The following is a 23069-nucleotide window of genomic DNA, read 5'->3' as shown; positions in this document are numbered from 1 at the left end:
GCTGTGAATTCAGATATGAGATGTGTAAATATGTCTAAACCAAGCGCACCTCCAAACTTCCCCTCTTGGTAGGATTGAGGATGAGAAACTTCTTCAGCAGGTTCTCACAGTCTGTGGACATGTAAAAAGGAATCCTATACTTCCCTCTCAACACACGCTCTCGCAGCTCCTGCAAAAGAGAAAGACAAACAATGAGAATGATATAACAGAAATGAGGAAGACAAAAAAGGACAGAGACAAACAGGAACATTAATACAGATATTCACTGTCCCTTCACCTTCAGGTTCTGTCCATCAAAAGGCAGTGAGCCACTGACCAGCGTGTAGAGTATGACCCCGAGACTCCACACATCCACCTCCGGCCCATCATACTTTTTGCCCTGGAAGAGTTCAGGGGCAGCATACGGCGGGCTCCCGCAAAATGTGTCCAATTTATTGCCAACCGTAAACTCATTGCTGAAGCCAAAGTCAGCGATCTTTATGTTCATGTCAGCATCCAGTAAAAGATTCTCAGCCTTAGGGAGAAAAGAAGGACAGCATGTTGGTAAGTAGAAGGATTTAAAAGAGAAGACACTTGATATGGAGAACAAGAAGCATACAATCAGCAAGACACATCTCCCTTTTTGACTTCAACACTCTTACTGTCTACCAGAAATGCCTGTTTCTCTTCTCTTACAGGGTGTTTTTCCAGCTTTTCCTAATGAGTTCTCTTATGCGGTTGTGTGTGTGTGTTTGTGAGTGTGTTGAGACTTGCCCTCTGTGCTGCCACTCAACATCTACACACCAACTTTAGCCAAGCAGGGAAGCTGTGTTGCCTAGCAACAGATGCGGGGTGCTAACTGGGCTCGGTTTGCAGAGTTAAATATTGCTCTGCCAACAGAGCCAAACTTTTACAACATGCAAACACACAGCAACAAAGACATGGATGAGGCATGGGCAGAGACAAGGTGCTATTATACCGTCAATTAAAACTGCAGACTGAATGTTGCTCTGCTGTATTTAATATATCTAATCTGCATGTTGATTGGCTGCTCGAAACGTCACGTCATAGGCTTTAACCACACAAATTTCATTAAACTCATGAAAGAGTTTAGTGTGTGAACACAGTTTTTTTTTAAAAAGGATTTTGTTTTTGCATCGGGGGCCTCAATTTTGAGATGAAAGGAAGTAAAAACATTAAAGGATTAGTCCACCTTCAAATTAAAATTTCCTGATAATTTACACACCCCCATGTCATCCATGATGTTCATGTCTTTCTTTCTTCAGTCGAAAAGAAATTAAGGTTTTTGATGAAAACAATCCAGGATTTTTCTCCATATAGTGGACTTCAATGGAGCCCAAACGGAAGGTTAAAATTACAGTTTACAGCGATCCCAGATGAGAAATAAGGGTCTTATCTAGAGAAACTATCGCTCATTTTTAATTTTATAAGTTTTAACCATAAATGCTCATCTTGAACTAGCTCTCTTCTTCTTCTCTATTAGAAGTGTATTACTGCCCTCAACAGATTAAAGTTAGAACTAAATTGTCATATACAATATTCTAGAGCAAGTATAAAACAATTAGTTCAAACTTTAACCTGTGGAGGGCAGTAATTCACTTAGCAGTGTCTACACTGCTGGAATTCTAATAGAGAAGAAGAAGAGAGCTAGTTCAAGATGAGCATTTATGGTCTAAACTTATATAATTTGAATTTTTTTTTTTTTTTAGAAAATGAGTGATGGTTTCTCTAGATAAGACCCTTATTTCTCGTCTGGGATCATGTAGAACATTTTGAAGCTGCACTGAAACTGTAATTTTGACCTTCGACCGTTTGGGCTCCTTTGAAGTCCACTATATGGAGAAAAATCCTGGAATGTTTTCATTAAAAACCTTAATTTCTTTTCGACTGAAGAAAGAAAGACATCTTGGATGACATGGGTGAGAGTAAATTATCAGGAAATTTTAATTTGAAAGTGAACTAATCCTTTAACCGATAAGATCAAGAATCCAACTCATAAGACTCATTTGTTCAAGAATTGGAGATGGACTACACTGGTCATACTGTACAGAGTTCAAAAGTATATAGTATATATACAGTTAAACCAAAATATATTCAGACATTTTTGATATACTTTTACTAGTGGGTACAGGACACTATAGTTCATTTATGTAAGTGAGGATAGCAAAATAAAGTAAACTGTGACATATTATACCCAAAAATTCTTCATACAGTGGATTACCAGTAAAATTGATAAAAATTTGGAACCAAAAATTATTCAGAGACTTTGAACTGACCATGTTTTGCTTAAGTGTTACCTGACATAATTAAGATTATTTTTTCTGACACAGTTTAACTCTGAGATCTTGTTATATTTTATTACCATTTTTTTTTAAACTATAGTGAATAAACTGTTTTAATGAATGAAATGTTCAAGGTGTCTGAATATATTTTGGTTTGACTGTTTAAATATATTCAGATTTCTTCCTATTCAGGAATAGAAAGTTCAAAAGAACAGCATTTATCAGAGGCAGATATCTTTTGTAACATTATAAATGTCTTTACTGTCACTTTTGACCAATTGCAAGCATCCTTGCTGCATAAAAGTATTAATATCTTTAGAACATAAAAATAAAATCTTACTCTAAACTTTTGTACATTAGTGTATGTATATTATTGCATAAAACCAGTGACGACAAAACAATTCCAATTATTTTAATTTCCTTTTCTGGGGCAACCGGCACTGAATACAACACAACAATCAACACGCCTGTAACTTGAAAGAGAAACACGATATAGATCCTGCAATCTAACCTGAATAGCCAGAAACCTCTGTAGCCACAATAGAGGTGTGGCTTAATGCTTAACACACACACAGATGCAGCAACCATTACATTTGCAAACCTTTGGTAAGTGCTCTATTATTTATAGTGCTCATATTAAATCAATGTCAAACATTGCCCTTTTCTATTGTAATCAATACAACTCCAGCATAGTGGTGTCATTATTTAGTGTGTGTGTGTGAGAAAAAGAGACAGGCCAATAGAGAGAGAAAGGAAGAGGATCACACACTATGCAGGATTTCTGGGTGTCCTGAGTGGGGCAGAAGAGAATTACATTAAGTTATGCATGGAGACAGTGACTAACTCCAAGTTACAAAGGTCACTATGATGATGGTTTGGTCCAATAAGCAACTTCAGTATGTGGGCAGAGTATCATCATGGGAACAGTTCATCCAGAGAGACACTTCCTTTCATCTTAACAAAGAAAAGCTCTGAGGTCAGCAGTTCCAGAGTTCAGAGTACACTCATGATAGCGTGCAAGTGTGTGTGTGTGTCTGTTTAAACAGAGGACTAATTTCTTCACCTGGACTTCTGTAATGAACTTTGATGACAGACACAGAAGAACTACTAAAGAACATCTGAAAGATGAAGATACAGCTGAATGGAGATCATCCTGCTCAGGGCATGTTCATATGTAACAGGCCCTAAGGGCCCTCACACACTCATACACATTCTCACCTTGAGATCTCGATGTACAATACACTTCTGATGGCAATACTGCACAGCTGAGACAATCTAGAGAGATAAAGAGAGAAGGTGTGGTGAGTAATCAGGAGAGTAGGTGAAGTCATTTCTCCTGCTCATGGGAGTTGTCGCTCTTTAATTGAGCTGTTCCATCATTAATTAAGCCATCATACACACACATGTACACAGCAGAGTTAATGAGCACGTGCACACACACACACGCACACACACACACACACACACACACACACACACACACACACACACACACACACCTACTAGTAGAAAAGGCCCACTTAGCACCACCTGCCACACACACTAAAAAAAGCTACATTTATTATTCAAAAATACAGTAAAAACAGTCATATTGTGAAATATTACTTTTAAAGATTGTTTTCTATTATTTAACATATTTTAAAATGTAATTTATTCATATTTCAGCATCATTACTCCAGTCTTCAGTGTCACATGATCCTTCAGAAATCAAACTAATAGGCTGATTTTGAGCTCAAGAAACATTCTTATCACTTATAATTGTTAATTAATCATGGTTTTAATGAAAACCTTGATTAATTTTTTACTTTGTAAAAATGTAAAAGCTTTTACTGTTACTTTTGACCAAACTAATGCATTCTCCTTGATGAATAAAAGTATAAATTTTTTAAAAAACATTGTACTTAACTTTTGAACAGTATAAAATAAGTCTGAGACCATAATAAAAATCTAGGATTCTAAATTTAATAGATAAAGTTTTAGAATTTTGACTAAAGAAAGGTTATGTAAAATTAATTACTAAAATTTATTTCTAAATTTGCACCACTAATCATGTGGATTTCAGATGTTCTTGCTTTCACTGAAACAGACAATGCTGTTTGGATCATTCTCAAATCATGCTGAAGAACATAATCATCAGGTTTTATGTTATTTCATGTTAATTTTTCAATTAAACTTTTGCACTCAAATGCCACCCTGATGATATAATCTGTAATTACAAGTTATATCACAAAATACAGAATAGAATTCAAAATTTTTACTAATGGGCTCAGACTTGTGACTCACTCACATGCACTCGCACTGACCTGTCTAAATTTGGCACGAGCTTCCTTTTCTTTCATCCTCCCGTGAGCAACAAGGTAATCAAAAACCTCGCCTTGGAAATGGAAGAGGGGAACATTGCAACAGAGTAGAAAATGACAGAGGAAGGCAAGAGGTAAAGAAGGAGTGGTACAGGAAGAGGAGAAGAACATCAGACAAAGGAAGAAGAAAGATGTGAAAACATTATTTAAAATGCAGTGTCCTGATTTTCAGTTCTTGACATGATTGACAGTTGGCAGTCTTTCAGCCCACTCACCTCCACTGGCATATTCCATGACTAAATACAGCGTCTTGTCTGTCTCGATCACCTCAAATAACTTCACTGGTGGGGAAAGAGAGAGATGATCACAAATCAAAACATGCAAAAGACTATTCACACCAAATTTGAATTTTGAAAGAACATTTCTTTGAAATCATTCACACTGACACTGTGATCTATAAAGCAACAAGCGATAATGTTAATCACAAGGGGTAAGTGACATTTTATTGGTTGATCGTTTTTTTCTGTTATGTCTTGCTGGATAACCCACCACAAAATCGTATTGGTCCAAAATCTTGCATTAGTAGAGTTCTGCAGGTACTGTATGACATATTTTGTAGACCAAAACTCGAAAATAAATTAGCGCTTTCGGTTCAATCATCCTTAAGTCAATGGGTTTTTTGAATAGGTTTTCTTGCAAACTATTCTTTCAGGGAAAATGTTTTTAGTTGTTTTTTTTTTTGTTTTTTTTATATAAAAACTGAAAGAGTGGTCGAAGCTTAATGGTGGCGACTTTGGAGTCATGTGAATGTGGTGTAGTTCATTTATAGACTACATTTAGCTTTTTACTTCTGCCAGGCCTCAAAATAAAAATAAAAAAATCATGTTCATTTGAAAAGCTTCCAAGGGAAATGATTCAAAAAAGCCAGCACACTATATAAATGAAGAAAAAACAAACAAAAATTGTGAGATAAACCCACTGTTTTAATTGCAAACATTTCTTACACATGAGAAAGGTCACGTGTGACCAAAACATTTGCCAGTAAAGCAATGCTTTTATTTCTTTTTGGTCTACGCACTAGGGCTGCAACAACTATTCGATAAAATCGATAATAATCGATAATGAAAATCATCGACAACGATTCTAATTATAGATTAGTTGGCTCCGCCCACCGTGCACGGAAGACTTCCGCCAGTCGCTGCAAATTACAGCACTGTATAACGCATTTTTATGGACCAAAATGCATCTAAAAATAGCGGAGGAAACAGAGTGAGCTGCTGCGGGAAAGGTACGAGATCACAGCTGATCAAAACATGAGAATTATTTATTTTAAGCTTCAAGCTAATGCATTAGCTTAATGGCTTGCCCTGTCAGGCGCTTTGACAAATGCATGTGCGTCCTCAGCGCAAAACGTTCATTCTACAGCTACATACTTATTTGTAAATGTTACAAATTCACATGAGCATTTACATTTTGCATAAAGGCTCGTCCTTATAGTCTGCGTTCAACTTCAATCTTTACTGAATGAGCGCCGGCGCGCGCACCCGCGTCAGACAGACGGAGCGTGGGGATATTCAGCGCAAAAATGTTCATTTTGCTGAAATATCTGTTGTTTAAAGTTAAAGTTAGATTTAAAAGTCAACATGTCATTCAAGTATTTTATGATAGTAGTAACTGTAAAGGGAGAACTGATTGAAAATAAATGTAAGACGTTTCTTATGGCCTATTTACAGGATAAAGAAATGACAGTAAGAGGTTGTTTTTTTTCAGATGCTATACAGTCAATATGAACGACTATGTTTTTTTGGATATTATGTGTGAATATTATTTCAAAAACATATTCAGTTATATTTCAGTTTGTTATTTTCCTAATAAATGGGAATACCATTTTTAGTTTTTGATAGATTCCTAAAATATTTGTGTTCTCTCTTTATTATGACAGTGTAATAAATGACTGTATGTTTTCATAGCATTCAGTTGGCACATTTGTTTGAAGTACATTATGCAGGATGTACAATAGTGTGGGGTTTTTTTTGTCAATAAAATAAAAATAAATAAAATTAGGATTTTTATCCGATTAATCGAAAAAATAAATCGACCAACTAATCGATTATCAAAATAATCGTTAGTTGCAGGCCTACTACGCACCTTATTTGGAAAGTTTTTAAGGTGCGGTGAGTTCTCTCTCATTTGAAAAAATGATCATGATAAACAAAATGTGTAAGAATCATAAACTTTTGTTAGAGCTTATTTTCTGCAATAATCTAAAAGCCAATGGAAAAGTCCTTTTGGGAAACCAGGGAAGCAGGTTGATACCAACTTCCGGTTTGGCCTACAAAAACACATTACCACCGCAGCATTTTTTTTAGCAATAACTAGCTGTGACTGTGTTTCATTAACAGTTTTGCTTCCGATGTATACAAACAAACTATCTGTGTGAATTTGAACTTTTTTTAAACTTATTATATTCTGAACAATTCATTCTGGCATCTTTTCAGAGAATGTCAAAAATTTGCTATATGACCGTTTAAATAGTGTTGGAGCAAAAATGAGTTTGAGAATATGTATAATTTTTGTGTTTTTTAGTTGCATCAGAATTGGTGTGAACAGGCTTTACTTCAAAAGTACTCTATTGGCATTAACAGAGCCAACAACTAGAGTTGAGAAAAAAAAATCCTATAACTGATGATATCACATCTACACCTCTAAAGCACAGCATTATTACTTCATAGGAAAACACAGATTGAGCTATGAAGGAAAGCAGAGGTGATAAACACATGCCTTTCCATATGAAGCGCTTCAGGCTTTGCAATGAATGCTACACAACCCAGCATATCTGTCTTGATATGGTAAAGATTACACTTACAAACTGCATTAGAATGAGATTCCTGAGCTAGCAGCAGTGACAAGAAATTTCTCTCATAAAAAAAGTCTCATAAGCAACCATAAAACCCACAAACGCCCCAAAACACAAAAGGAAAAAAACTGAAATGTTCCAAATCCAAACAAACACCATCTAATAAAAGGAGATGCATTAATAAAGTAGAATTAGAAAAAGGAACAGGCGATAGGAGTTGCGTTTTAAAGCTCAGAGCTATTCCATTCATCAGTCTATTCAACAAAAACAGGCCACTACTGTTTGACATTAATGCAATGAATAAAATACATAATCCCTACTTTGTGTGTGTCGTCATGGAAAGATCAAGGAGCATTTCAGATCAATCAGCTGTGATTTTATGATGTGATACCAGCAGCGCCACACTCGGCCATTGAACAGAGAGAGCAAAGGCTGTGAATCAGGACTGAATCCTCAGTGCTGCATCCTCAAAGGGGGCAGGTCTTTCCTTTCATAGTTCAGCTCTGCGCTTTGATATTTATGAACACAAGCTGAGCACTAATGAGTTAGCGCTTCCGTCAGGACCACAGACACAGCACAGGCAACCACACACACACACACACACACATACATACAGGCTAAAACGCACGGTTCAATATAGCAGTATCTGACTTGTGTGCAAGATTGAGCGAATGCACATCAGCACACATCAAACAGTCCATTTCTTCGGCATCTATGAAATCGAAGCCGCAGGAATGCTGATATCAACAATTTCGGCAGAGTGTTCTTATCTCGGATCGGACAGTACAGATGATTCATGTCAGATGCTGAATTGAAATACTGAAATAATTTTATTGTAGTGTGGCCAGTTAGATCACTCACCGATGTTCGGGTGATTCAGAAGCTTCATAATTCTCACTTCTCGGAAGAGCTGAGAAAACACAGAAAAGAGAGAAGATTTGAGAAAATCATAAGCCTTGACCAGGAACTCCTAACCTGATATATTGTGATAATATCAGATACATGAAAGTAAGGGTTCAGGGCTGCGTTTCTTAAAAGCATTGTGAGATAAGTTGATCGTAGAGACCATTGGTGCCAATGATCTACTTAGGCTTACAATGCTTTTGAGAGAAGCAGTCTAGCTCAATCCCATTTCAAGCTGGTTTGCTGGTCTTAGATGGCCTCTCAGTCTGGGCAGGCCGGACCAACAAAACCTTTTAGGGTGTTTAAAAAAGTTTACGAACAAATTAAGTAATAATGAAAATCTAAGTCTGAACATTTGCTATTGTCTGATGTAAATATGTTCTATTTTTGTATAAACAAATATGTACTGTGGCAATCTGGGATTACATACCTTGCCGTTTAAAAGGTCAGTAAATTTCAGTCAAAGATAATAATATTGTGAAAAATTGTTACAATTTAAAATAGCCTAACTGTTTTGTATTTCCATTTTTTTTTTTGTACATAACATGATCCCTAAGAAATCATTCTAATATGCTGAGTTGAAATTGGCTGTTCTGCTTAAAGGGATAGTTGACTCGAAAATAAAAATTATCCCTCAAAAGCCATACGCATTCAACGTATGTCCAAAAAGCGCTAACTTCCATGATGTAATACACAATACCATGAAGTTCTACACAATAACATGATGTACTACGTGTTGTACGCACCTGAAGCTCATTATTTTACTTTATAAAGTTTTAAATAAGGATACTTGTCTTACACAAATGCATCGATTCACTTCAGAAGGCCTTTATTTACCCCTGGAGTCGTATTGATACATTTTTTTAATGGATGGATGCATATTTTTTTGTCTTCAGAATTTGGATTACCATTCACAACCATTATAAACCTTGGAGGACTAAGGATATTATTTAAATATATCTCCGATTGTGTTCGTCTGAAAGAAGATAGTCATATACACCTAGGATGGCTTGAGGGTGAGTAAGTCATGGGATAATTTTCATTTTTAGGTCAACTATCCCTTTAAAGTGTTGAAAGAGTGTTTTTTTCAGGATTCTTTGACAGAAAGTTTGAAGAACAGCATTCTTTGAAATAGAAATGTTTTGTGTATGTCTTTTGTCTGTCTTTTTTGATCAACCTAATGCATCCTTGCTGAATAAATGTAGAAATTTAATACAAAATTTTTATAAAATTCTCTAACCCCTAACTTTTGAACGATAGCGTATTAACATTTTACAGCACATACATTGTTAAAATTTCACTAGCAGGAGAAACAACGCAATAAATGCATTTTTTAAATGTCCTCCAGGACATTCTGCAGTAGTTACAGCAAAAAGTTAATGGTACATGACCAGTATATGTGTGTGTGGGGATAAAACAGAACCCAATCATTCCCACGTCAGAGGAAATCCTTCAGCCTCTCTTCCTGTAATTACCCCCTGTATACCCTCTCTCCAGACAGATATACAGATAAAGAGAGGAGATCTGCAGACTCACTTTTTGAAGACTAGAAGAGTTGAGCTGGGTCTTGTCTATGATTTTCACCGCTACCTGTGACCAAAAAAAAAAAAACAAGCACATCTTTAAACACCTCTCTCAAACACAAAACTTTTTTCAAAAAGATTTTTGCTGTAAAAAAAGAAAAGAAAAAAAGAAACAGTTACCCTAGAAAGATGACTTGCTAAATAATGAAACTTTAGGCACTAAAAGTGCGTCCCATGGTTGATATTTTTGTATGGGTGGGGGTAGGGCTGGGCGTTATATCGAATGCTTTTGTCACGCGCATTTCGTCGGTAAAGCCGGTTCCCTGATTACCGCTAAATCGCCATCACATGAGCCGTAGTTCACTGATAAGCCACGCAATATCGCGTTCAATATCGACGGCGATTCATATCGATATTGAACGCATTATTGCGTGGCTTATCAGTGAACTACGGCTCTGTCTATTAAATGCCACTTCATTTGAAAGCAGGTGATGGCGATTTAGTGGCAATCAGGGAACCGGCTTTACTGACGAAATGCGCGTGACAAAAGCATTCGATATATATCGCCCAGCCCTAGTGGGGGGGGAATAAAGGCCTTCTGAAGCGAAACGATGCATTTGTGTAAGAAAAATATCCATATTTAACATGTTATAAAGTAAAATAACTAGCCTCCGTTGTTAAATGTGTCCCAAGCTTAAGTTGGATATGGAAGGTGTAGGACGCAGCGTAAGCGTTTTGAACTGCGAGAGGTGTTATACTTTCTTCCTAAGTTGAATACAGCAGGTGGTCTGGCGGAAGCTAGATATTTCAGTTTATAACATGTTAAATATGGATATTTTCCTTACACAAATGCATCACTTCCCTTCAGAAGGCCTTTATTAACCCCCCGAAGCTGTGTGGAGTACGTTTATGATGGATGGATGCACTTTTTTGCACCTGTTGGTGGTTTCTGTGCACTGCCATTATAAAGCTTAGGAGCATCAGGGTGATTATTAATATAACTCTGATTGTATTCGTCTGTCATATACACCTAGGATGGCTTGAGGGTGAGTAAATTATGGGGTAATTTTCATTTTAAATTGAACTAGAAAGTTTATTAAACTAAGCAAGATGAAAAAAATCAATATATAAGTGCATGCTTTAGATGATATATGAAACATGATGTGTCAAAAAAAGAATAAGAAGAGGAAAACAGGATAAATACTTTCTTTTGCATATTTGATTATTTATTTGTAGTCTAAATATGAGCAAAAAACACAGATTCTCACACATCCATTGCAAACCACTATCATACGTAACATGAAATTAGATTCCACTCCTGGGAACATGAACACAGATATTATAATATGTTAATATTGTGTCTTAAGAACTAGTCTGACCAACTAGCAGTTAGCCAAAGGATGAGTCATACTTCTTGTTCTTAAAACTAGACCAATCTAAGTTTTTCAGCAATTGACTTAAAACAGTTATGACCAATTTTAGATGATTAACTTGCAATACTAGTCTAATCAGCTTATGTAACAGGCCCCTGGACATGTATCACACTCAGACTGTGGAAATTTAGGACGCATGGCTGCAAGTTCAAATCTCAAAACGGTCAGACCATGAAATAAGTGTACTTCAAGTGTCCGCTATAAGACTGACTAATAATTAGTTTTTAACTGTGCATTATCTAGAACAAATCAGAATTGTCTGCAATAAGAGCAGGGAGCTCATTGCATGGACTCATCTAACTAGATCCACTATATACAGGAGACCTAGTTACCTCTTTAGAAGTGAGGACATGTCGGGCCAGTTTAACCTTGGCAAAGTTGCCCTTGCCGATGGTCTTCAGCAGTCGGTAATTTCCTATGTGGGGGTTTTCATCCGCCGTCGGCACCACACCCCGAACACTCCGAACACTGGGACGCCCTCCTCCTTTGGCATCAGAGTGGGTCTGATAGAGAGATGGGATATAGGGATCAGAATAATGTTTCAGATGGTCACGTAGATCAGCAAGTTTGAGTGATATGTGAAGCATAAAAACTTGTACGCATCAATTTGTTATTGTGTTAAAGAGCACAAAGACAATAAATTGAAGCAGCAGTTGGTGTGTGCTGGTGAAAAGCAGCTGGTATTGTACTCTGTTGTACCCATATCTTCCATAAATGTGGGAAGCCTTCTTACTTTTATCCCACAGATATGGGTACAGAAGAGCACGATACCATTCAAAAGTCTTTAAAGAAATTCTTAATAGTTTAATTAAGCAAAAACGCATTCAATTGATTAAAAAGTGACAGCAGAGTTGTCAAAATGAAATTGTAAAAAATGTGACGCTTTGAGTGCTGTTGAGCGGATTCGTAAACACCTCTGATTGGTTATTGTGTTGACATGCTCATCGGAGATGTCTGTGATTGGCTTCAATGATCAACGCTACTGATCAAAGCAGGTGTCTATTACAGACCAGTCGCTGACAGACGCCTACTTTCAAATGCTCCTGCTCCTTTTATTTTCAAACTCTGATCTAGCCTCCACCTTACACACACACACACACAGAGTTGTGAATAATTTTTTTCATTATTATTATTGAACATATTAAGTATTACAAAATGATGGACAAAAGTGGCAGGTCTGAGCAAATGACATGAGCAAGACTTGAACTTGCATTGTCCCTATGTGCAATACAACTCAACTTTTTAGAGGATGTGCACCAACAGTTATGAATCTTTAAGGGATAGTTGACACAAAAATGAAAATTTTGTCATCATTTACTTAAAGATGCCCTTGAACCAGTTTTATGTAATATAAGTATACGGTGTCCCCTGAATGTGTCTGTTAAGTTTCAGCTCAAAATACCCCATAGATTTTTTTTTTATTAATTTTTTTTTAACTGCCTATTTTGAGCCATAATTATATATGCACCAATTCAGTGCGCTGCCCCTTAAATCTAGCGCTCCCCCGCCCCCGAGCTCTCGACTGCCTTAACCAGCATAAACAATGTTTATGTAAAGTTTAGGTAATATAACCCTCAAAATAGATCTTTACAAAGTGTTCGTCATTCATGCTGCATGCACGCATCGATTCCTGTGAGTATTGTATTTATTTGGATGTTTACATTTGATTCTGAATGAATTTGAGGCTGTGCTCCATGGCTAAAGGGCTAATGCTACACTGTTGGAGAGATTTATAAAGAATGAAGTTGTGTTTATGAATTATACAGTCTGCAAGTGTTTAATAATGAAAGTAGCGACGGCTCTTTTGTCTCCGTGAATACAGTAAGAAACGATGGTAACTTTAACCACATTTAACAGTACATTAGCAACATGCTAACGAAACATTTAGAAAGACAGTTTACAAATATAACTAAAAATATCATGATATCATGGATCATGTCAGTTATTATTGCTCCATCTGCCATTTTTCGCTGTTGTTCTTGCTTGCTTACCTAGTCTGATGATTCAGCTGTGCACAGATCCAGACATTAATACTGGCTGCCCTTGACTAATGCCTTGAACATGAGCTGGCATATGCAAATATTGGGGGCGTACATATTAATGATCCTGACTGTTACGTAACAGTCGGTGTTATGTTGAGATTCGCCTGTTTTTTGGAGGTCTTTTAAACAAATGAGATTTACACAAGAAGGAGGAAACAATGGAGTTTGAGACTCACTGTATGTCATTTCCATGTACTGAACTCTTGTTATTCAACTATGCCGAGGTAAATTCAATTTTTCATTTGATGGCACCTTTAACGTCACATCTTTCTAAACTCTATTTTGAAAAAGATGCATTTTTTTTAATCACCAATATTCTTCAAAACTTTTATGCTCTGTAGAAGAAAAAAAGTCAAACAGTTTTAGAATGACATGATGGTGAGAAAACAATGATAGAATTTTATTTTTTGAGTCAACTATCCCTTTAATAACACCAATCAAGGGAAGAATATGATTGTACAAGAGAGAGGAGGCTTCACCACAGCAATCGTAAAGCGTTTTAGTGAATGAAAAATCCTAATCTCATGAGACCTCGCTGCAGTTTAGGATGTGTTCCAAACACCCAACATTCCCTTAACACCTCCAAATCATCTCAACTCTCCTCTCCAAATAAAGATTAAATACCAATTTCCCACTTTACCCCATTAAACTGGAAAAACATACAGATCAGATTAGATTAGAATAGATTGGATTAGATTACAGTGGATTAGATTAGATTAAAACAGAGGGGTCCATCTGCTGAAACCACAAATACACAAACATATACAGATATGCTGTGCTTCCCTATGTTTTCCTTCTTTCATTCCGTCACGAAAATGCCAACATTTACGCAAGTAGCATCATGCAGCATTTATAATTTTAATCTCTAACTTTACAGATGTTTCTCCATTTTGTACTCAAGCGAAAGCGGACACAGAGCTCATTAAAGAGAAAGTTCAATCATCAAGAGGAACCCAGCCAACTCCATGAGCCCTGTGGTGTGATGTGTGTTTGTGTGTGGTGTGTGCTTGCAAACCACAGTTCACATATCTGAGCACTGTACTTCACGAAAGCTCCGTCTTCAAAGACCAACCGATCAAAGTTCAAAGCCATAAATGTACCGTTTGACGTCAGCCCACTAAATGGTGCACACTCAGAGGTATGTCTTTAAATGAAGATGCTCTTTATTTCTTTACCCGTTTCACATGATGCCAATTTTGAAAGAGGGGCAGCTCAAGAGAAAGGCATGAGAAAAGCTGGCCAAAACAATACAGCAAAGCCACACTGTCTGCCTGAATGTGTATGTGTGTTCATAGGTAAGCTGAGCCAAGAGAAGTAGCAAAGGTCAGGGCATGGAAAGCAAGGAGATTGACAGTGTGCTGACAGGAACAGAGGGGCAAGGACTTAAGGTATTAGAGGGCATGTATGCAGATATGCCTGGGGACTCAGATTTTAGACTTTGCTATGGCTTGTGTGTGTGTGTGTGTGTGTGCGTGGACACGGGAGTGCTGATACAGTACATACATAAAGCAGAACTCATATCAATACATCACTCATAAACAGCAATGAAACACAATGCACTTTTACAATGGCACACTCCTTTCTAGCTAATCAAGCAGAACTACACAAGAGACCTGACTCACTGCACATGTTTCATACTGTTAGATAAAAACAAGTGTTTAATCAAGTGTTATTCACAATTTAAAGCATAAAAACTCAGAACTACAAAACCTAGTGAGCTGAAATGACATTTTTAAGCATCAAAGCTGTACTCTCGACACAAAGATTGTTCCAAATGTTTAATATTTGATTTTGGTAAAATTTTGAGACTGATACCATCTGTGGACAAGGCAACCCAACAATGCACTGCAAAAAGAACAGTTACAACTTTCATCTCAGATGGACATGAACTACCGTTCAAACATTGGGAGACAGTAAGATTTTTGTTATGTTTTTGAAAGAAGAATCTCTCACCAAGGCTGCATTTTGTTGATCACTCATACAGTAAAAGTAATATTGTGAAATATTAATACAATTAAAAATAACTATTTTCTATTTATAACGTAATTTATTCCTGTGATGGCAGAGCTGAATTTTCAGCATCATTACTCCAGTCTGTCACATGATCCTTCAGAAATCATTCACATATGCTGATTTGGTGCTCAAGAAACAATTCTTATTATTATCAACGTTGAAATCAGTTGTGGTGCTTTATATTTTTGAGGAAACCCTTATATTTCAGTAATGAATTAAAATAGTTATATTTAATTAAAAATAAACCATTTTTAAATAGCATCTGTATGTTCTATGAATTGTTTGTGCTTTTAGCTTAGCAACATGCTAGCATCAATCTCTTCAGGAATCAAATGTGATTGTTAGTCAAGTCTTTTTGTGCGTGTCACATGAGGAACTTGTGTTGCACGGATGAGTGACCCTTAATTGAGTAGCTTGACCTGACATATAGCATTTCAAATCAGTCACTTCCAGGTTCCATTTCAGTTAAAATGCTTCCTTAAAGGCATAGTTTACTCAAAAATGAAAATTCTGTCATCATTTACTGACCCCTACAAACCTGTATGACATTTTTCTGTGGAACACAAAATAAGTTAAAAATTTTTTTTTTTTTGTCTATTTAAAGGAAGTAAAGTGCTTATCAAAAAATCTTCTTTTGTGTTCTACAGAACAGTCAATTGTACATGTTCAGAACATCATGAGGGTGAGTAAATAAAAATGATGCCAGGATTTTCATTTTTGAGTGAACCATCCTTTGAAAACAGCATTAACTTCATATGTAATATGTCATTTTACTGGTAGCCCACTGTATGAAGTATTACGTACATAAATTAACTACAGGTGCTGGTCATATAATTAGAATATCATCAAAAAGTTGATTTATTTCACTAATTCCATTCAAAAAGTGAAACTTGTGTATTATATTCATTCATTACACACAGACTGATATATTTCAAATGTTTATTTCTTTTAATTTTGATGATTATAACTGACAAATAAGGAAAATCCCAAATTCAGTATCTCAGAAAATTAGAATATTGTGAAAAGGTTCAATATTGTAGACACCTGGTTCCACACTCTAATCAGCTAATTAACTCAAAACACCTGCAAAGGCCTTTAAATGGTCTCTCAGTCTAGTTCTGTAGCCTACACAATCATGGGGAAGGCTGCTGACTTGACAGTTGTCCAAAAGACGACCATTGTAACCTTGCACAAGGAGGGCAAGACACAAAAGGTCATTGCAAAAGAGCCTGGCTGTTCAGAGAGCTCTGTGTCCAAGCACATTAATAGAGAGGCGAAGGGAAGGAAAAGATGTGGTAGAAAAAAAGTGTACAAGCAATAGTGATAACCACACCCTGGAGAGGATTGTGAAACAAAACCCATTCAAAAATGTGGGGGAGATTCACAAAGAGTGGACTGCAGCTGGAGTCAGTGCTTCAAGAACCACTACGCACAGACATATGCAAGACATGAGTTTCAGCTGTCGCAGTCCTTGTGTCAAGCCACTCTTGAACAACAGACAGCGTCAGAAGCGTCTAAAGACAAAAAGGACTGGACTACTGCTGAGTGGTCCAAAGTTATATTCTCTGATGAAAGTAAATTTTGCATTTCCTTTGGAAATCAGGGTCCCAGAGTCTGGAGGAAGAGAGGAGAGGCACTCAATCCACATTGCTTGAGGTCCAGTGTAAAGTTTCCACAGTCAGTGATGGTTTGGGGTGCCATGTCATCTTGCTGGTCTTGGACAACTGTGTTTTCTGAGGTCCAAGGTCAACGCAGCCGTATACCAGGAAGTTTTAGAGCACTTCATGCTTCCTACTGCTGATCAACTTTATGGAGATGCAGATTTAATTTTCCAACAGGATTTGGCACCTGCACACAGCCTGACCTTAACCCCATAGAAAATCCATGGGGTATTGTGAAATGCGATATGCCAGACCCAACAATGCAGAAGAGCTGAAGGCCACAAATCAAAGCAACCTGGTTTCACATTTTGAATGAAATTAGTGAAATAAATTAACTTTTTGATGATATTCTAATTATATGACCAGTACCTGTATAGTGTCCTGCACCCACTTGTAAAAAGAATATAAAAAAATATATCTAGTGTCTGAATAATTTTTGGTTTGACTGTATGTAGACCGCAGACAGTCCACTACGATTTAGAACAGAATCGGGGAGTCTCAAAAGGGATAATTTTTTGTATCTAGAACTATATCCTTTGGCATCTACCTTACTATTAAAGAATCATCTAGGACGAAGGTCAGTCTGGGTAAAATTAAATTCACTTTTTTTTTTTTTGCTGTTTTTCTGGGTATTTCACTCGCTCCATATCATCATCTATCTCTCCTTGTAATTACACCCTGCACAGACACAGACAGCAGTGAGGATAGGATAATGTTCTCCCTGACAACATGCTGTCTGTGGTGGAATCTTTTTTAGGTTTACTGGGAGTCCTGCTCACTTCAGCGTTGAACCTTAAATACCACCTTCTTCGGCAGCTCTGAGATCCCGAGTTTAGCTGACACTGGTTCAGCTCAGTAGGAAGCTCAGGACAGCTGAAAAGACCCAGAAGCTGCTTTAAGTGCATCATATAGCTGCACAGCACATAATTCTGTGACCGGACCTGACGTTTATTCACCTGGTTATGAGTTTCATCACTGATCTTCTAAACTTCAACAGTCTCTTTAAAAGAAAGTTGCATGAGTGAACCAGAGGCACCGCGAAACCCTATAAACACAGATGCCGTAGTAGCTGTAAAGCATGCTCTCCTGTTCAGTTTAAAAAAACACACATGCACACTTGCACACAATCCAGCGTGTCTTTGAAGAAGCAGTCAGTCGCTGGGTCGTGATTGCAGCGTTGCCATGGAGATCTGTTGTTCGTCCTCATGCTATCTTCTCTTCTCTTTACCTTTCTAGAGGACAGCTCCCTTTACTCCCTTCCTCTCTCTCCCTCCCACTTCCTTACTTTTCTTTATCCTCTCTTTCTCACTTGCTGTGGTAAAAGTGAAATTGGCTATAATATTCCAAGTACAGAGAGTGAAGCCCATCTCTGCTTAGAAAAAAATAAACTATTTTTCAACAGACACACAGATGCGGTCATACACGCCCAGAAAGCGACAGTCACGATAAAGAACTATAAATACTTCACCACCTACACATTCACAATCTCTCTTCCTCTCTTTCTCTCACACACACACACACACACACACACACACACACACACGTTTTCTACAAAATTCTTTTTTTGTGAACCTCACTCCAATAATTGGTTCTAACTACATATTAATCAAAAATACTAATTTTTTGTTGGCATATTTTAATGTTTTGTTATAAACTTATTAAAAAAAAGCTTATTTTGAATGTGTAACTGTAACTATATGTTGTAATATAAACATCCAGACAAATAATTCAAATTCCACAACCATTCTGACTCTTTCAGTGATTATTACATAAGACAGATCCAAAGTCGTGATGACACAAAGTAGCAACAGATCTTTTTTGGTATTGTGACGTACATCCGAGTATAACAGATTATTGAACGAGAAAATAACAGGGTGGGCACTTGGTTGTATTCATGGGTTGTTGATTGAACTTTGAGATGTGAGTGTTGCACCTAAAAATAAATGCGACCTTGAAATCGATTGTGGCGGTTTGGGATTAAGCTGACTAAATGATTGGAGAAGTCTGGCATACGTCAACAGAGAGAAGTCTTTTTTTACCGGAAGATCGAGTTATGACATTATGAGCTCAAAAAAAAAAAGTTCTAAAAATAAATAAATAAATAATTATAATACATGATGAAACGGTCACAATGAAATCCAAAACATGCATCTAAAAAATAAATGAGTAGTGAATTTTCATTTCCTGCCGCCTTGTGCCTCATTTCCTAACTTGTGAACAGAGTCATTCATTTGCGAATCATACCCTAGTCATGCTGTACGTTTGGTTATGCATGCAGCAGGCAACAATTATATAATATAAAACTGCTTTGACCTGTTTTCAAGTTCCAAGAAATAATGGAAGGAAGGAAGGAAGGAAGGAAGGAAGGAAGGAAGGAAGGAAGGAAGGAAGGAAGGAAGGAAGGAAGGAAGGAAGGAAGGAAGGAAGGAAGGAAGGAAGGAAGGAAGGAATAGAGGAATGAAGGAAGTATAGGAAAGGAAACAGGAAAAATAAATAGGTAGGTAGGAAGGAAGGAAGGAAGGAAGGAAGGAAGGAAGGAAGGAAGGAAGGAAGGAATAGAGGAAGGAAGGAATAGAGGAAGGAAGTATAGGAAAGGAAACAGGAAAAATAAATAGGAAGGAAGGAAGGAAGGAAGGAAGGAAGGAAGGAAGGAAGGAAGGAAGGAAGGAAGGAAGGAAGGAAGGAAGGAAGGAAGGAATAGAGGAAGGAATAGAGGAAGGAATAGAGGAAGGAATAGAGGAAGGAAGGAAGTATAGGAAAGGAAACATTAAAAATAAATAGGTAGGAAGGAAGGAAGGAAGGTTAAAGATGGATGAATAGTTTGATGGACAGACAAATGCAGAAATTTTTGATTAACATTACTATTTCTGGGTGGGATCATTCCTTGTTTGTACAGTGCTCAGTGTAAATGAGTACACCCCTTTGAAAAGTAACATTTTAAGCCATATCTCAATGAACACAAAAACTATTTCCAAAATGTTGACAAGACTAAGTTTAATATAACATCTGTTTAAATTATAACATGAAAGTAAGGTTAATAATATAATTTAGATTACACATTTTTCAGTTTTACTCCAAAAACATTTATCTTGGTCTCATCACTCCAGAGTATAGAATCCCAGTAGTCTTCGGCTGCGTCCGAAAACTGGAAAATGCTGTCTTCCGAGGACACATTTCAAGGTAAGAAGGCATCAAGGCACGTCCGAATCCAATGTTAGCTTCACTCCCTCTCTCATGAGATACCTTCCTCAGATCGATTTTTGAAGGAAGCATGGATGTATCCTTAGCTGCCTTTGATATCCCACAATCCTGTGCTTTCCATTCTGTGACAGTTGAGCTAGAAAAATAAAGATGGCGTCCGAAGGTTGCGTTTGCTGCTCAGTTTGTGTATAAATGTACGATTTTGATTAACATATTTCAATTTTGATATAATTTCTATTGAGAAATTACTACTGTAATAATTAAATATTTGTTTAGTTTTCACCAAAGCTCACGCTATATTGCTGTAGATCATTAAACTGTTACGCTGCCTCAGAAGTGTGTCCGAAATCAGTTTCGTGAGGTACCTTCATGCACAAACGCTGCCATACAAGTCATTCTCTTATAAGATAGCGAAGCAGCAAGACAGCTACCTAGGTTTTCGGACGCAGCCTTCATCTTTGTCAGCATGGGCCCTGGCAAACTCTAGGCTGGCTTTTTTTGTGCCTGGGCTTTAGGAGAGGCTTCTTTCGTGGACGGCACCCACGCATGCCATTCCTCTGCAGTGTACGCCGTATTGTGTCATGGGTCATAGTCACTTCAGTTTGGCTTTCTACTTCTTTAGATAACTACAGTATTCTGATTGATAAGTAAGGCTTTGCTGATCTTCTTGTGGCCTTCACCTTTCTGGTGTAAAGAAATTATTTTCTTTCTCTTGTGACATTTCTCTTCCATGTGGTGCCATTGCTGACAGCATGAAATGGGAAGGGGTTTTAACACCCGTTTATAGTCAACTGTCTGCTGGACACCTGTGTAATGAATAATTAGACTCACCTGTGGTTGAATTCTTGTTAAATTAGACATTTGTAGTCTAAAATTTAGCTTTGCTCCAGAGACTTTCAGTGGGGTGTACTCATTTTTGCATCACCCTAATTTGAGTAAAACTGAAAATTTTGTTTTCTAAGTTATATTATTAACCTTACTTTCATGTTATAAGTTAAACAGATGTTTTATAAAACTTGCAGAAATGGTTTTTGTGTTCATTGAGATATTGTTTAAATGTTACTTTTCAAAGGGGGTGTACTCATTTACGCTGAGCACTGTATGTCTCATCACTTCAAACTGGTCAGATGAATCACACAAGGAAGGATGAACTGACGGATGGATGAATGGCGGTCAGGGCCTGCAGGTAAAACATGGGGCTGTAAATCCCACACTGCCTCTATTTAAAATTAGAGTCAGGAGGCAGCCAAGGGCACAAACAGAGAGCAGATGGAGCGTCTCTCTCACTCTCCCTCTTCTTCATCACACCTCTCCCCTCGCTTCTCCAGCTTGTCCTATGTCAGAAAACTGTCAACAGTGAATAAATAATCCTGATATTAATACACTCTCCCTCAATGAGCAGCAATTCCTCTGGGATATAAAGCTCCTCCGGATGGCCTGGCTCTTTCCGGAGCACTGTAGGGTGTGGTGTACGCCCTTCTGCCCGCATGGAGTGTAGATAACAAACAAATACACCTCTAGTGACTGTTTACCTGAACTGAGCTCCAAAAAAAATCATCTATAGACAATGACAGAGAGGGAAAAGTACTTACATAAGTCATTAAACAAAACTGCACAAATAAATTTGATATTCAAATTCGGTAAACTCATTACTTAAGAAGGAAAAAAAAAAAATGTAGATCAAGAAACATTTTAGAATCGGATCAAGAGGTACCTAAAGATTCCCTCCTCTAATAAAAACACTGCTCAGAAAGGTATCAACAGTCACGCATTAACTCATCACATGAAATGAAAGCACTAACAACCACTAGAAAAGGCAATGACGTACTAAATCAATCAGTTCAGAAAAAAACAAGCATTGACTCAGTCTTTTCCTCAGACACACACACCTCTACATGACGTCAAGCTCCTGAAATCAGAGAGAAGGCCTCGGCACTCCCTTCAGTCAACTTCACACCCAGTGCAACTGGAAAGGCCTGTTTACACACACTGAGCGATTTAGACTCTGGACTTGATCTCAACATGGTGACTCCATGCTCGGCGTCGTAAAAAATGCAAAGCCGTGTGTAAATGTGATCCCTGTTCAAGCTGCTGAAGGTCAGGGAGCTAAAGAGGGTTTATAGTCCGCTGTATTCATTCTCATATTAAAGCTCGCACTTCGGCAGCCCAACCTCATGTTCCCAAACACATCCAAACTCTGTGCTTTCTGGCAGTATTCAAATTCCTCCCCTTTCCGAAAGGTAAATCTGGTCTCTTGTTTTTTTTTTTTTTTCTATACTTTCATTTGTTTGGGTGTGGTAGTTTCACAGAAATGTCAATGGAAAAGTTAATCTCAACTCAGAGGATGAGGTGATTGCCAACTTTGAATATTTTCTTGCTACACTATTTTTACTGCCTTTCCCATCCCATATTTTACACAGCTACCTAATTAATAGTACATTTATTAATGTGAATATGAGTGAAAAAATGACTATATTCAGTGAAGCCGAATCAACTTTTAAATCAGCTACGACGTAAAATGTAAATCAATCTAGCAAATCTCATGGAGCAGAACAATAAGAAACAACTGATATAAGAGCAATTCTAAAAGGTTTCACATTAAAGTTGGTTTGTCTGAATGTTGTATCAACTTGATCAATACAATTACCAAAGGCCAACCCTAATGTCACCAACATGATTAAAAAGTCAATTTACAAATAACTAGCACTTGACTGATTTATTACGCATGTGATTGAATTTACTCACCTGTTGTACACTAACTCATTACAACCAAATGTTACATTGGAACGAAGCCTGCAAAGGAGGCTAATTTTATGTCTTTGGGCACTTTCACATTTTTGTTACTTGTAACTAG

General features: G+C 37.3%; 1 protein-coding gene across 9 annotated transcripts in view; it reads right to left on the bottom strand.

Moving 5' to 3' along the window:
* mark2b (MAP/microtubule affinity-regulating kinase 2b) overlaps positions 1 to 23069 on the bottom strand; it is a 67100-nt gene that overhangs the window by 31350 nt on the left and 12681 nt on the right. For all 9 annotated transcript variants that reach the window (XM_067401557.1, XM_067401558.1, XM_067401550.1 and 6 more), the window contains exons 2-9: positions 11631 to 11801; positions 9879 to 9932; positions 8301 to 8349; positions 4858 to 4923; positions 4586 to 4656; positions 3501 to 3557; positions 278 to 514; positions 50 to 169 (exon numbers count right to left, since the gene is read on the bottom strand). In XM_067401557.1, coding sequence (XP_067257658.1) covers positions 50 to 169; positions 278 to 514; positions 3501 to 3557; positions 4586 to 4656; positions 4858 to 4923; positions 8301 to 8349; positions 9879 to 9932; positions 11631 to 11801 — 825 coding nt within the window. The remainder of the gene's footprint in view (positions 1 to 49; positions 170 to 277; positions 515 to 3500; positions 3558 to 4585; positions 4657 to 4857; positions 4924 to 8300; positions 8350 to 9878; positions 9933 to 11630; positions 11802 to 23069) is intronic.

This window comes from Chanodichthys erythropterus, chromosome 11, assembly GCF_024489055.1.
Source record: "Chanodichthys erythropterus isolate Z2021 chromosome 11, ASM2448905v1, whole genome shotgun sequence".
In the NCBI taxonomy this organism is placed as follows: Eukaryota; Metazoa; Chordata; class Actinopteri; order Cypriniformes; family Xenocyprididae; genus Chanodichthys; species Chanodichthys erythropterus.
Note: the sequence above shows the minus strand (reverse complement) of the source record. Positions and strands in the feature narration are given on the sequence as shown.